This window comes from Triticum dicoccoides, chromosome 7A, assembly GCF_002162155.2.
Source record: "Triticum dicoccoides isolate Atlit2015 ecotype Zavitan chromosome 7A, WEW_v2.0, whole genome shotgun sequence".
In the NCBI taxonomy this organism is placed as follows: domain Eukaryota; kingdom Viridiplantae; phylum Streptophyta; class Magnoliopsida; order Poales; family Poaceae; genus Triticum; species Triticum dicoccoides.
The window spans coordinates 87,510,837-87,526,917 of record NC_041392.1 but is presented as its reverse complement, the minus strand read 5'-3'; the positions used below and the strand labels follow the sequence as shown (position 1 = coordinate 87,526,917).

Below are 16,081 nucleotides of genomic sequence, written 5' to 3'. Positions count from 1 at the left end.
CCTTGATCACCAGATATCGCCTATTCTCCTCTATACTGCTTGCATTAGAGTAGTGTAGCATGTTACTGCTTTCGTTAATCCTATTCTGATGCATAGCCTGACATTGTCGCTACATCTGTTGATACCTTACCTGCAATCCTAAATGCTTAGTATAGGATGCTAGTTTATCATCATTGGCCCTACATTCTTGTCAGTCTGCCTTGCTATGCTATCGGGCCGTGATCACTTGGGAGGTGATCACGGGTATATACTATACATACATACATACTATACAGATGGTGACTAAAGTCGGGTCAGCTCATTGAGTACCCGCAAGTGATTCTGACGAGGGGGCTGAAAGGACAGGTGGCTCCATCCCGGTAGAGGTGGGCCTGGGTTCCCGACGGCCCTCGACTGTTACTTTGTGGCGGAGCGACAGGGCAGGTTGAGACCACCTAGGAGAGAGGTGGGCCTGGCCCTGTTCAGCGTTCGCGGATACTTAACACGCTTAACGAGATCTTGGTATTTGATCTGAGTTGGCTACGAGCCTATACGCACTAACCATCTACGTGGGAGTAGTTATGGGTATCCCGACGTCGTGGTATCAGCCGAAGCACTTCAGGCGTCAGCGACGGAGCGGCGCGCGCCGAATTGGACTGGAACGCCACTAGGCTAGGTCTGCTTTCGGCCGCCCTCGCAACGTGCAGGTGTGCTATGGGTGATGGGCCCAGACCCCTGTGCGCTTAGGTTTAGACCGGCGTGCTGGCCTCTCTGTTGTGCCTAGGTGGGGCTGCGACGTGTTGATCTTCCGCGGCCGGGCATGACCCAGGAAAGTGTGTCCGGCCAAATGGGATCAAGCGTGTTGGGTAAGTTGGTGCACCCCTACAGGGAAGTTAATCTATTCGAATAGCCGTGATCTTCGGTAACAGGACGACTTGGAGTTGTACCTTGACCTTATGACAACTAGAACCGGATACTTAATAAAACACACCCTTCCAAGTGCCAGATACAACCCGGTGATCGCTCTTCTACAGGGCGACGAGGAGAGGATCGCCGGGTAGGTTTATGCTATGCGATGCTACTGGAGATGCTACTTGGAGATGCTACTTGGAGGACTTCAGTCTACTCTCTTCTACATGCTGCAAGACGGTGGCTGCGAGAAGCGTAGTCTTTGATAGGACTAGTTATCCCCCTCTTATTCTGGCATTCTGCAGTTCAGTCCACTGATATGGCCTCCTTACACATATACCCATGCATATGTAGTTTAGTTCCTTGCTTGCGAGTACTTTGGATGAGTACTCACGGTTGCTTTCTCTCCCCTTTTTCCCCCTTTCCTTTCTTTCTGGTTGTCGCAACCAGATGCTGGAGTCCAGGAGCCAGACGCCACCATCGACGACGACCCCTACTACACCGAAGGTGCCTACTACTACGTGCAGCCCGCTGACGACGACCAGGAGTAGTTAGGAGGATCCCAGGCAGGAGGCCTGCGCCTCTTTCGATCTGTATCCCAGTTTGTGCTAGCCTTCTTAAGGCAAACTTGTTTAACTTATGTCTGTACTCAGATATTGTTGCTTCCGCTGACTCGTCTATGATCGAGCACTTGTATTCGAGCCCTCGAGGCCCCTGGCTTGTATTATGATGCTTGTATGACTTATTTATGTTTTAGAGTTGTGTTGTGATATCTTCCCGTGAGTCCCTGATCTTGATCGTGCACATTTGCGTGCATGATTAGTGTACGATTGAATCGGGGGCGTCACAGTCGCGGTAGTGGTGTTTGTAGTTTTTGGACTTTTTTTTATACTAGGAAACATGCCCGTGGGTTGCAATGGCAGAAAAAATTTACATGCCCCTCTGCTTGAGAGCATGGGCTTTAGTTTCTTTTTTAGACAAAGCATGGTATTTACTGCCGCCCAATATTCCTTTGTCTTCCGTGTTGGAGAGATAGATGAATATTATTACAAATAAACAAAAAATGTTGCAACATATATGTTTTGTTAACCTAGAGTTTTGTGTCCCTCGGATCAAAACACAAGCGAACTGTCTCGAACTGACCCCCAATTCCTCGACTCTCCACCACTTTGTTTTCCTCAAAAAACACAGCATGCCGGCAAAATCTCCCAAACGGCTGACTCCAAGGTCACTGCAAATCAGAGCTCCATGGCGGCAAAGTGGAACACAGATCGATGGTGATACCGCTCGGATGGAAAATCATGCCTTCTATCTTATGTTACGCGCTAATGTTTTCATTAATGTAATACTGCTTACAGGAAAAATATTAAATGTTCACACCATAACTAAGCCAAATTTATTGAAAAATAGTAGCCACAATAATATGCTAGTTTTAGCCGCAATCTAAACTGATGATAGCATCTACACTAAAGCTCATGTTCTATCTTATTAATGTACGTAAATAACAAAGGCCAAAACCTGAATTCGATTAGCTACATGAGTATGCCAATTCTAGTTGTTGAATTGTTAATTAAACTTAAAGATGGGAGATATTACCAGGATGATCAGGGCTTCCATCATTGCTTAGCCAGCTTTGGTGGCGCGTGAAGGGATGCCCAAGACGACAACGGTGATAATAGTTCCGTTGGGCGAGGGACGCCGAGGACAATCATAGTGGTAGCCTCAGCTCGGACGTCTGATGCGCGTGACAGGTGAAAAAGATGATCAGTGAGGTTTTATGTATCGTGTCTGGCCTGATTCGTCCACAAGTAATTGTGATTGCGATGCTAGCGACAGCTGATCGCACCTTTGCCTGGACGCGAGCTTAAGCTTAGAGTCAGCTTATATGCAGACGATGTTGTCATTTTCGCTAACCCAATACATCAGGAGAGAGATGCGCTGCTAGGCATCCTCCAAAGTTTTGGCGAATCCACGGGTCTTCACATAAACTCCTCCAAGTCATCGGCTATTCCGATTAGATGCGCCAACATCGACCTTAGAGTTGTGCTCCAAAACTTTGGGGGGACAATCGGCACCTTCCCTGCTACCTACCTAGGTCTCCCAATCACTACAACGAGATTACGGCTAGCTCATCTACAATTCATCATAGACAGGCTCAAGGCATGTCTGGCGGGTTGGAAGGGCCGGCTCCTACCCATAGCCAGCACAAGAATTGTGACGCCCCCGATTCAATCGTACACTAATCATACACGCAAACGTGTACGATCAAGATCAGGGACTCAGGGGAAGATATCACAACACAACTCTACAAATAAAATAAGTCATACAAGCATCATAATACAAGCCAGGGGCGTCGAGGGCTCGAATACAAGTGCTCGATCATAGACGAGTCAGCGGAAGCAACAATATCTGAGTACAGACATAGATTAAACAAGTTGCCATAAGATGGCTAGCACAAACTGGGATACAGATCGAAAGAGGCGCAGGCCTCCTGCCTGGGATCCTCCTAACTACTCTTGGTCGACGTCAGCGGCCTGCACGTAGTAGTAGGCACCTCCAGTGTAGTAGGAATCATCGTCGACGGTGGCGTCTAGCTCCTGGACTCCAGCATCTGGTTGCGACAACCAGAAAGAAAGGAAAGGGGGAAAAGGGGGGAGAAAGCAACCGTGAGTACTCATCCAAAGTACTCGCAAGCAAGGAGCTACACTACATATGCATGGGTATATGTGTAAAGGGCCATATCAGTGGACTGAACTGCAGAATGCCAGAATAAGAGGGGGATAGCTAGTCCTATCGAAGACTACGCTTCTGGTAGCCTCCGTCTTGCAGCATGTAGAAGAGAGTAGACTGAAGTCCTCCCAGTAGCATCTCCAAGTAGCATCTCCAAGTAGCATCGCAATAGCATAATCCTACCCGGCGATCCCCTCCTCGTATCCCTGAGAGAGAGCGACCACCGGTTGTATCTGGCACTTGGAAGGGTGTGTTTTATTGAGTATCCGGTTCTAGTTGTCATAAGGTCAAGGTACAACTCCAAGTCGTCCTGTTACCGAAGATCACGGCTATTCGAATAGATTAACTTCCCTGCAGGGGTGCACCAACTTACCCAGCACGCTTGATCCCATTTGGCCGGACACACTTTCCTAGGTCATGCCCGGCCCCGGAAGATCAACATGTCGCAGCCCCACCTAGGCAAAACAGAGAGGCCAGCACGCCGGTCTAAACCTAAGCGCGCAGGGGTCTGGGCCCATCGCCCTGAGCACACCTGCACGTTGCGTGGGCGGCCGGAAGCAGACCTAGCCTAGTGGCGTTCCAGTCCAATCCGGCGCGCGCCGCTCCGTCGCTGACGTCTGAAGTGCTTCGGCTGATACCACGACGTCGGGATACCCATAACTACTCCCGCATAGATGGTTAGTGCGTATAAGCTCGTAGCCAACTCAGATCAAATACCAAGATCTCGTTAAGCGTGTTAAGTATCCGCGAACGCCGAACAGGGCCAGGCCCACCTGTCTCCTAGGTGGTCTCAACCTGCCCTGCCGCTCCGCCACAAAGTAACAGTCGGGGGCCGTCGGGAACCCAGGCCCACCTCTACCGGGATGGAGCCACCTGCCCCTTCAGCCCCCATCTCCGAACAGTATCACAGGTAATGTAACTGTGTAAAGTATATCGTATATGCCCGTGATCACCTCCCGAAGTGATCACGGCCCAGTAGTATAGCATGGCAGACGGACAAGAGTGTAGGGCCACTGATGGAACACTAGCATCCTATACTAAGCAGTAGGATAGCAGGTAATGGTAACAACAGTAGTAGCAAGGACAGGCTATGCATCAGGATAGGAATAACGGAAAGCAGTAACATGCTACACTACTCTAATGCAAGCAGTATAGAGAAAAGAGTAGGCGATATCTGGTGATCTAAGGGGGGGCTTGCCTGGTTGCTCAGACAAGGAGGGGTTGTCAACTCTGTAGTCGAACTGGGCAGCAGCAGCGTCGGTCTCGTAGTGTACCGGAGAGAAAAGGGGGGGGAGAAACAATGAATACCATGTAAACAGATGCATATCGATGCATGACAAGACAAGTAACGATGCTAGGCGGGCCCTAACGTGGTATGAGGTGATGCCGGTTAAGGGGGGAAACATCCGGGAAAATATCCCCGGTGTTTCGTGTTTTCGGGCAGAGGAGCCGGAGGGGGAAAGTTGCGGGTTCGATAGGTTAGGGGTGTGCGGCGGACGAACGGACTGCGTATCCGGATATGATTTTCTAAATATTTTATTAATTTCTGGAATTTAATTAATTCGAAAATGATTTAATGACATCAGCATGATGTCATGCTGACATCAGCAGTCAACAGAGTTGACTGGTCAACCTGACTTATGGGTCCCATTCGTCATTGACTGATTAGTCTAATTAGGGTTTAATTAAACTATCTACTTAATTAGATTAAGTAAACATGATTAATTAACCTAATTAATTCATTAACTATTTTAATTATTAATTAATTAATTAATTATATATTTATTTTTATTTCGTTTTTTTTCTCAGGGGTGTGGGCCCTGTTTGTCATTGGCCCAGAGGCAACTAACAGTGTTTAGTTACTCTAAAAAATATATTAATTAGTGATGTGGGGCCAAGCTATCAGTGAGTCATTTTTTTACAGAGTTTATTTAACCAAAAAAAACATTAATTAGCAAGGTGGGGCCCGGTGTCAGGGAGTCAGGGGGGTCATTAGCGCATCGCTAATGAGGCCACGTCAGTGGCTAACGGCGGTGATGGCAGAATGCGCCGGCGGCGGCCGTTCAGTGGACTCCGGCCACTATGTGGCCCGGCGACGGTTCCCACGGCACGTGCTCGATGTCGCGTGTCGATTGTTGACCGCGGCTCGTGCGGGGGCTGCCGGAATCGGCGGGGGCGACGGCGTGCAGTGGCGGCGACGTTGGAGAGCACGGAGGGAGGCGGTTGCAGGGGCGGCCCGAGCGGTAGAGCTCCGGCGAGCGCGCGGTCGTGGGACAGAGGTTGGGCGCGGGCGCAGTGAGGGCGCCGAGAAGGGACGCGGTTCGCGGGCGCGCGCGTCGGACGTGGCCGGCGCTACACGGGCGCGACCGGCGCGTGGCCACGGAGGGGTGAGGCGCGGGGTGTGGTGGACGCATCGGGGCAGAGGGGGAAGAGGAGGACGGACGGCGGCTCACCCCCATTGCAGGGGAACGCCGGCGAGGCTCGGAGGAGCCGCGGTTGAGGAGGAGGTCGAGGACGACGCAATGATGAGGACGAGGCGACGGGGCGACGTCGGGATGAGGTGGCGGGGAGCGGCGATGACGCGGCGTCGAGGCTCGGGGCGCCGCGGGGTCGAGCCCCCGATTCAGCTCGGGTCGAGGGGGCGGGTGCCCATGTGGCAGGCGATACGGAGCAGGCTACGGGGCGGCGTCGGGAATGGGCACCGGCATCAGGGCACGAGGCAGCGCGGGATGGGGTCCTCCCCGATCCAGATCCAGGCGAGTGTGGGGGAAGACGAGGGAGAGAGTGGGGTTCGTGGGGGGGGGGGGTGGGGATAGTGGTTAGGGTCCCCCCCCCCTCGTGGGGATAAGGCAGGGGTGGGTCGGCCGGCTGGTTGGATGGCCAGCTGGGCCGTTTGGCCCAGTTGGTCAGGGGGGCTCTTTTTTTTGTAGTTTTGTTTTCTGTTTTTATTGTTTTTCCTTTTTCTTTATTTTCTCTACTGATTTAGCTCATTTTAAAAATATAGGACTTATATAAAACATGGTTTCTTCATGACAAATAGTTAGGGAATATTTTCAACACATCAAACATATTAGTTTTGACTTTTGAAAACTTTAATTGTTTTAACTTTAATTCAAATTTAGAATTTGAACCTATTTCGATCTAACGTGGGATTATCAACAATAATCGAGGTGACGTGGCACCGTTAACACGGGATTACTGTAGCCTGATTACCCGGGCGTCACAAGAATCTTAGTTAGATGTGTGCTAAGTGCCATGCCAACTTTTGCACTGACCGTACTGCGGATGCAAAGACATTAACAAACATAGGAGAAAATTTCTGTGGAAGCAAGACGAAGAGATCACCGGAGCAAGTTGCAAGGTAAATTGGCCGATGGTCTGCACGCCAACCACGCACGGAGGCTTGGGCATCCTTGACCTCGAGCGTTTCAGTCGGGCTCTGAGACTGAGATGGCTCTGGATTGATTGGATTGACCCTGGCCGCCCGTGGGTGGGCACTGCACCACCTTGCTGCGACCAGGACATAGCCCTCCTCGCAGCTGCAACCACAGTGACAATCGGGGACGGCTTGACGGCCTTGTTCTGGCACTCCCGATGGATTGGTTCTTGCACCCTCTCAGCAGCTTACCCAGGCCTCTACAACCACTCCAATAGAAAGAGACGGACCGTGCGAGAAGCGATCAGGGACGACAATTGGATCAAAGACTTGAGGCACGGAGACATGCACCCTTTGCTGCCAGAGTTCATTTGGCTCAACCGTCAGATCATTGCTGCTGCCACACAGTTCAGCGACGGTACCCGAGACACCATCCGGTGGAACCAGGAAGAAAAGGGACAGTACACAACACGGTCGGCCTATGCAATGCAGTTTCAGGGCTGGCTCCGATCCGACATGGGTGACCTAGTATGGAAGACATGGGCACCGGGAAACATCAAGTTCTTCGCTTGGTTGCTGCACAAGGATCGCCTCTGGACAAATGATCGCCTCCAGTGACGTGGTTGGCCCAACAGCTACTTCTGCCAGCTCTGTGCCCGAAGTTTGGAATCGGTGCACCACTTGTTCTGGTGCTGCCCCACCGCTTTGGCTGTCTGGAGCTCGGTGGGAAGCCAAGGAGGCTGCTCAAGCCTCATTCCAAATGATTTTTGGAAGACCTCGACTTCGGTTCAGATCATGCAAGGAATGGTGGAAGCGACACCGGCAGCTTCCAGAAAGGGGGCAAAAACCATCATCCTCCTAACTTGCTGGGCAATATGGAGTGAAGTCAACAGCTGCACTTTGAGAAACAAGCTACCAGCACACACGGACATCAAGAGAGCCATTACCAGCTCCGTCGAGCTTTGGCGACAAGCTGGAGCCATTGGACTGCAGAGCCCCTTTTGGGATCCACCGTGAGGAGTAGGCTACTGTAATTTCACGGCCGGGAAATCCCCGGTTCCGTTTGCCACAATGCTGTAACATGTAGATGTACCTGGTCCTAGGACCTCCCCCCCCTTCCACTTTGTTTCTCCCCGCTGCTTCCTGCTATTGCAATGAAAAGCCAGCAATTGCTGGATCTTTCAAAAAAGAAACTGGCGACATCATCAGAATTTTGCACCTCTCGTTGGACTTTTCTCATCACTCATTTTAGATAGAGAACATAACTTGGAAATGGACTTGTCCAACGGCAACACTGAAGTTCGGAGTCGAAAGAAAACAACAACTTTGTGTACTCCCTCTATTCTCTTATATAAGGCCACAAACTCAAATTACAGGTACCAAAGTAAAATTTAATGATTGCTTTGCAAGCCAATTTTTCTTTATGTTAACCGGAATCATTAATACACATGCATGCATGCAAGGAAGAAATGAGAAAGAACTAGCATATTGTCATTATGACTATATGCATGCAAGTATTAAACAAATTGGTAGTACAAGAAAACATCATTACTTTTTGCGTCGGTTACTGTTAATGACCTTGTATAGATGCAAAATGTATTTTTTATAGTGACCTTGTATAAGGGAATGGAGGAAGTACCCTGCTTCCCTTCACACATGGACCATGGCGCATTGCCCCGCCTCCGGTCACCCAGCCCTTGCAGACTCGTGCTTATGCATGTATCAACCTACTAACATTAGCATGAGTCTTGTTATCAACCGCAGATCAAGATAGGACACAAACCACGTACTCTCTCCATCCACGAATAAGTGTACATCTAGTTTTTGTCCTAAGTCAAAGTTATAAAACTTTGACCAACTTTATAGAGAAACGTAACAACATTTATGACACTAAATTAGTATCGCTAGATTCGTTTTCAAATGTATTTTCATAATATATCAATTAGATGTCATATATGCTACTACTCTTTTATATAAAGTTGCTTAAAATTTTAAAACTATGATTTAATATAAAAGTTAGATGTACACTTATTCGTGGATGGGAGGAGTACTCCAATTATCCACGACCATGAGCATCCATGGAGCCTGGACCGATCGGCCATCGAAACCCTTGTGCTCCGCAACGAGCGGGTGACCGCCGTTAACTAAACTAAGGGAAGAGCTAGCTAGTGCCGGCCGGCCAGACGAGTCACCGATTAATTATCTACTACACGCGTTAGATTGGGGGTCGAATCTTTACTCTCGCTCTCGATCAGTGGAGAGACTCAGCGCAAGTGCAACGCACGGAGCCAGGAGGCTGGTTACAACGTAAACTTCAATTCTTCCGATCATCTTCTGAAGGACACGTGTGCATGGTTGCAGAGATGCCGGCCGTCATCGATCCAGTGCTTTCTTGTCCGGGCGGACATAGACGGGTGTTTATCATCAAGACTGGAGTTCGCTCAACTTGGTTCGTAATCACCTTTGTCCGTCGATTCCCAGAATCCCGGTGGTCTCGGCTCTTTTTGTATTTGGCTAGTCTGTGGTCTGTACTTCTGTTTTTACGATGACTAGAAGAACGCCCGTGCGTTGCAACGGGGCCACATTAACTTTAAGAGTTTAATATTACGACATTGGCGACCTTTTTTACCATCAAATCCTCACACACACAGACACACACTCTCCCTTCGTCTTCCTCACTCTCTATCCCCCTCTCCCTCTCTCTCTAACACACACACATATCCATCTTATTGGGTACGGGACCATAATCCATCTATTTCACACATACACGCTAGTGCATAACAATATGGATTATGTGTATTATATTTGCCAGCAGAACTGAGGGAATTAATTTCATGTAAATCGACCAGCCACAGCTCCAAGAATACGCGGACGAGGTGGCTCGGGTCGGCGTCGGCGCCGTCCAGCGCGGGCCACGGGCCCGCTTCCAAGTGCACGTGCAATGCATGTCTTCATAAATATTATAACCAGATGTGAGAAATCACATGCATAGAAAAGACATTCTGATAGCAATCCAAATACCATACTCAATTGAATACCTAACCTGGACAATACTCTTATTTCTATGCGCCAAAAAAATGGAATAGCAAAGCTAAGTATGCCTACATACGCTCAGATTATATATAAGAATCTTGCGTGAACAATTGCAACAAAGCACTAAGCAGCGATAAATTTAAATAAAAAATCCATTAACTATGCAGGCAACAGGCTTGTTACAACATAGAGAGATAGGAAAATGTCACCTCCAGTAATGTCGCGCAAAGGAGTGGAACAAAGCATGAATGAGCGGTTGTCTGTTCTTCTCCATGTACATGGATCAGCAGTAGAGGCCAAGTATATAAGTACTTGACCGAACTCCACACTCCACTCTTCGTGTACGGAGAGCCATGTCACCTTCTCGCCGCTGCAGCATGGGAGGACAACTGGTTCACGTGACCCTCCAGCTGGGGGATCCATGGCGGCTGACCGTCGAGCTCGAGGCAGAAGAGTTGAGGGCAGTAGTGGCAAGATCCATGCCGGCCAACCGGGCGAAGAGGAGGTCGTCGGGGAGGGACACATCGGCAAGATCCGGTCACCACGCGACCTGAAGAGCAACAGTGATCTCCACAAACTGTAGGCCGACGGCGTGCTCCATCCCCTGCGATGGGGTGACCATGGCGGTGGCCACAGCTCCTCATGCTCGCCTCGATCTTGGCGACACACCCTGAGTGTAGGAGGCAGCAACGACCTCGACGAAATCATGGCCTCCATCCCGGAACGCAATCATGTCGCTCTAAATAAATGGATTCAATCATGTGACTCTAATTACTTCGGATTGTTATGTGCACACTAAGCGGGGTGCAGTTAGGAAAGAAAATGTTCTCTAATTAAAGTGATTGAGTGATTTAAGGTAAGGTTAATTAATTTAGATTTGATTTTTAGTGATTGTTAGTAAAGTACGATGCGTCTTTAAAATCTTTTATTTTTTTCCTTAAAATATATTATTTGTTTCCTAAAGAAATTTGCAATAATGGAAGATATCGGTTGATTTGGATAAGTTAGTAAATTTAAATCCGTGATTGCGTGCACGTTTGGAAAGTGCTGATCTCCACAAGCTGTAGGCCGACGGCGTGCTCCATCCCCTGCGATGAGGTGACCATGGCGGTGGCCACAGCTCCTCATGCTCGCCTCGATCTCGGCGACACACCCTGAATGTAGGAGGCAGCAACGACCTCGACGAAATCATGGCCTCCATCCCGGAACGCAATCATGTCGCTCTAAATAAATGGATTCAATCATGTGACTCTAATTACTTCGGATTGTTATGTGCACACTAAGCGAGGTGCAGTTAGGAAAAAAAATGTTTTCTAATCAAAGTGATTGAGTGATTTAAGGTAAGGTTAATTAATTTAGATTTGATTTTTAGTGATTATTAGTAAAGTATGATGTGTCTTTAAAATCTTTTATTTGTTTCCTTAAAATCTATTATTTGTTTCCTAAAGAAATTTGCAATAATGGAAGGTATCGGTTGATTTGGATAAGTTAGTAAATTTAGATCCGTGATTACGTGCACGTTTGGAAAGTCCTGATTTGCAAGGAAAGAGCCGAGGGATAAATAAACCGGTGAATAAGAAACCATCATCGAAAAAAATCTACGACGGTTAACCTACGAAAAAAAACCGGACGAAAGTGGTGGGACGAAAAAAAACCTGAAAGCGAGACTACCAACTGCTCCATTAGGAGTAGAGATGAACGGCGGTCTGGACTTGATACGACGTACCAACCTCGATCTTTTGCACGCAAGGTGCAATGGACAAGCCGATCGATGATGCAGCTAGCACAAGCAAGTCAATCTAGCTGGGGGTTAAAAACCTGAACCTGATCGGCACGGGTGTTTCTAAAGTCTAGTGTGTCTCTTATCACATGCACGCACCGGTAAATTAAGCAACCCAATCGGAGGTGAGGTGCCTAACCCCGACTAATTAAGCTACGAAGTACTAGCTAGTCAATCATGGCGGTAATAGCATCCATCTTGCTCTTTCATCGGTCGTATCGTGTCGCTCACACGGAAATTGATCCATGGTACGTACTTGGACAAAACATTCATATTAGACACATTTCACCTTTTTCTTAGGTAGTGGAAACTGACGTAGCGCACACCCAAGTTACTTTTGACAAACTGCTATCCCTGCGTAATTGTCCTGCCCCCATCAGAAGCTGCACACGCATGTATACGTAGGACGTTTACAAAACTTAGGGCATCTCCAGCCGCGTCCCCAACAGGCCCCCCAGGCTACTTTTTCGGCGTCGGCGCCGAAAAAACGGCCTAGTCGCGTCCCCAGGATGCCGAAAATCGCCGGTTCGGATCTTTTTTCCGCCCGGCGGTCACAGGCCGAATCCGCGCGCTGGGGAGCAGTTGGGGGCTCCGGCGCTAGGGAAAAGCACGCCTGGCCCACATCGACAGGGGAAAAGTCAAGGTTTTCTTCCCCCGACTCGCCTCGCACCCCCCGCGCCCTCGGCCACCACTAGCTATATCCCGGCGACGGCCGCCGCCCTACTCCGCTAGATAGCCATTCCCCGCCGGAAAATAGCAGCGCTTCACCGCGGCAGCCCCTCCCACGGCAGCTGGGCGTTTCCGGCCGCCGTTTCCGACCGCGGAGGCGCGGTTTAGCAGCGGGTACACGCCCACCGAGCGCAAGGTGTTCGGCGTTTTGCCTGTCTCGGCGATGGAATCGGATGACGAGGAAGAGCTCGCCGCGCTGCTGGAGGAGGAAGCCGCGGCCGACGTCCAGGAAGAAGAGCATCTCATGGGGCCCGCCGCCCTCGCCCAGCTGCTGGCGAGCAATGAAAAGCCGCGGCGAGGTGGCTCGGCGCCGAGGCGGGTCAAAGCAAAGAACCGGCATCGTCTCGAAGGCTACTGCATGCTCTACTCCGACTACTTCGCCGATGCTCCACTTCATGGCGAGAAAACATTTCGGCGCCGTTATCGGATGAGCCGAAATCTCTTCCTCAGGATTATGAATTCCATCCGGGAGTTCGACAACTACTTCAAGTGCAAGATGGATTGCACTGGTGCTCTTGGATTCACCTCCATCCAGAAGTGCACGACAGCGATGAGGATGCTTGCATATGGAGCTCCCAGTGATTCACTCGACGACTATGGGCGCATGGCCGAGTCCACCAGCATAGAGTGTTTCTACAAGTTCTGCCGGGCAGTGGTGGCAGTGTTTGGGCCACAATACTTGAGAACACCCAATGCGGAAGACACTGCTCGGATCCTAGCCCAGAATGCAGCAAGAGGATTTTCTGGGATGCTTGGAAGTATCGACTGCATGCATTGGAAATGGAAGAATTGCCCATCTGGTTGGCAGGGGATGTACAAAGGCGCCAAAGGCGGTTGCAGTGTGGTGCTTGAGGCGGTAGCCACACAGGACCTCTGGATTTGGCACTCCTTTGGTATGCCAAGAACTCACAATGACATCAACGTGCTGCAGTGCTCTCCTGTTTTTGCCAAGCTCGTTGAGGGCCATTCTCCTCCGGTGAACTTCGAGATCAATGGGCACCAATACAACAAGGGGTACTACCTAGCAGATGGCATCTATCCGAGATGGTCGACATTTGTGAAGACGATCTCAAACCCTGCGGCAGGAGGCAAGAACGCCTGGTTTGCGAAAGTTCAGGAGGCTTGCAGGAAGGATGTCGAGCGGGCATTTGGTGTGATCCAATCTCGATTCGCTGTTGTTCGGTACCCCGCTCAGACCTGGTCCAAAGATCAAATGTGGGAGATTATGACTTGCTGTGTCATCTTGCACAACATGATCATCAAGAACGAGCAAGAAGACCCAGTGTTTGACACTGAACCATATTACAGGTAGGGTCCTCTAGCCGAAGTTGATCACCATCTACCGACAACTTAGACTGCCTATCTCAGTATGCGTCAGGAGATCCGAGACCCACAGGTGCATCATCAACTGTAGAAAGATCTGATTGAGCACCTATGGAGGCTCAAAGGGGACGCCGTGTGATGAAATACATGTTTTTATTTGTTGAACTATATAATTTGTATTGAACTATTTGTTGTTGTACTATTTTGTTGAAGTATTTGATTTTTCTGTGATGAAATATGTGATAAGAAATAATTGTGTTGATAATTAAACGCCGAGACACGGCGAAACCACGCCGAATATGGGCCTATTCTCGTCCATATGGGCCCTTTATTCGCCGAAATTAGGCTGCAAAGTGGGTCAATTTCAACGCCTGGAGGCAAGCTGGGGGCGACGACTGGACGCAAAACCGCCCCCGGCATCGATTGTATCGCCGGCTCGCCCCCATGGAGCGATTTTTATGCGTCCTAGGGGGGCCGGGGGGCCAACTGCTGGAGATGCCCTTATAAACATCGGTGTTGGTACAGAGCCGGCAGGGAGCGGCGTTGGAAAGCACGGTGTCCATGCTCAGCTCCATGCAGATCCAAGGTGTGGATCAGGCACACTGTCACATGCAACTGTGACTGGAGTGGGCGAAGCATGGAGTGGGAGCAGTGGCTGGTTTGTCTCCCTTGACTTGGGGCATGTCCATGTGGTGGGCGTCCGGTTTGGTGCGGACGACGAGGAGCCCACGCGTATCCACATGCCCCCTGGATCTGGCTCTCACGTCTCGTGACACCATTGACGCCGGTACCTATTCAATCCTGAACGTGTCTAGCTTGACCATGCATTTGCCCGCCCGCTGCCTGGCCCCCTTGAGCCCCAACACCATGTCTCCCGCTCACCACTCACCATGCATCAAACGTAGCCATCGGCCGCGGTGCCCCGCGCGCCTATATATACCGCACGCATCGGTCGCACGGTGTCGCCACCTGCCAGAGTACAGTAGCTAGCTGCTCCTAGCACAAGTTTTCAGCTGTGATCACGTAGTACAGGGAAAAAAGTCGACGAAGGGCGCCATGGAGCTGGAGCTGGGGCTTGCGCCGCCCAACCACGCGGGCCCGTGCGGGAAGAGGAGATCGGCGGAGGCGTTTGGCATCAAGAAGCCCGCGCTGCCACTCTTCCTGCGCGACGACGACGACGACGGTGACCACGGCAACGGCGCTGGCGACGCCCGCGACTGGGAGACGGACAGCAAGTGAGTGTTTCGTCGATGGTGTTCAATGCAATGCAATGCACGTAGGTGCGCGCCCTTCTCCTTCGTCAAACTGACCTGGCCGAGTATAATTCGTGCAGGAGGAAGAGGCTGGTGGGGTGGCCGCCGGTGAAGAGCGCGCTCCGCCAGCGCAGCCGCAGCAACGGCGGCCACGTGAAGGTGAAGATGGAAGGGGTGCCCATCGGAAGGAAGGTGGACCTGTGTGGCCACGCCTCCTACGACGAGCTCCACCACACGCTCCACCTCATGTTCCCCTCCCCCGCTCACCAAGGTGATCCATACGCCGTCACCTACGAGGACGGGGACGGGGACTGGATGCTCGTCGGAGACGTGCCGTGGGAGTAAGTTGTGGTTTCTTAATTTCTTCTGCGTGCATTCCCCTCTCATTGCATACAACCGTTGGTGTCTCGACTAACAGTGAGGTGTCGAATCAATCTCTTGCAGGGACTTTGTCAGGTCGGCCAAGCGGCTCAAGATACTACAGTACTTGCCATTGCCAGTTGAGTTTGGGCGTCATGGATCTGCACCGGCCGCCGTGTGTGACTAGTTAGTTTTAGCTCACTGAATAACTTTTGTACATGTTGTCGTCATGTCGACCAGTATGGGACTTTCTAAGTTTCTCTCCCGGGTCCAATGTTTAGTATCTCGGCAACAGGACAAATTCAGACTTCACCATAGTGTCGGAAAATTATTTCAGAATTCGATCCATCGAAATTTACTCAATTTTTATGGATGTTGATTGAATTTGAATTTTGTTTGAAATTAGTGAATATGGCCTGGAATTTTGAGTTACAAATATTTCGTAAAAGCGGAAATTACCAAAATATTGGAAAAATCGTTGAATTTTTTAACCATGCTCCTGTCTTTAGAGTTATTAACTGCAGTACTACTCAAAACCTCCTTTACACATGATGTGCAACAATCCGTCGTCCAAGTTGCCTCCAGAGATCTATTGCCTTTGTTCAATGA

General features: G+C 50.1%; 1 protein-coding gene across 1 annotated transcript; it reads left to right on the top strand.

Moving 5' to 3' along the window:
- Positions 1-14,915: 14,915 nt before the first annotated feature.
- Positions 14,916-15,457, top strand: LOC119328630 (auxin-responsive protein IAA20-like). The gene is made up of 2 exons (XM_037601609.1): positions 14,916-15,094; positions 15,193-15,457. Exons 1-2 carry the CDS (start codon positions 14,916-14,918, stop codon positions 15,455-15,457), a joined length of 444 nt encoding a protein of 147 aa, XP_037457506.1.
- The last annotated feature ends 624 nt before the right edge of the window (positions 15,458-16,081 follow it).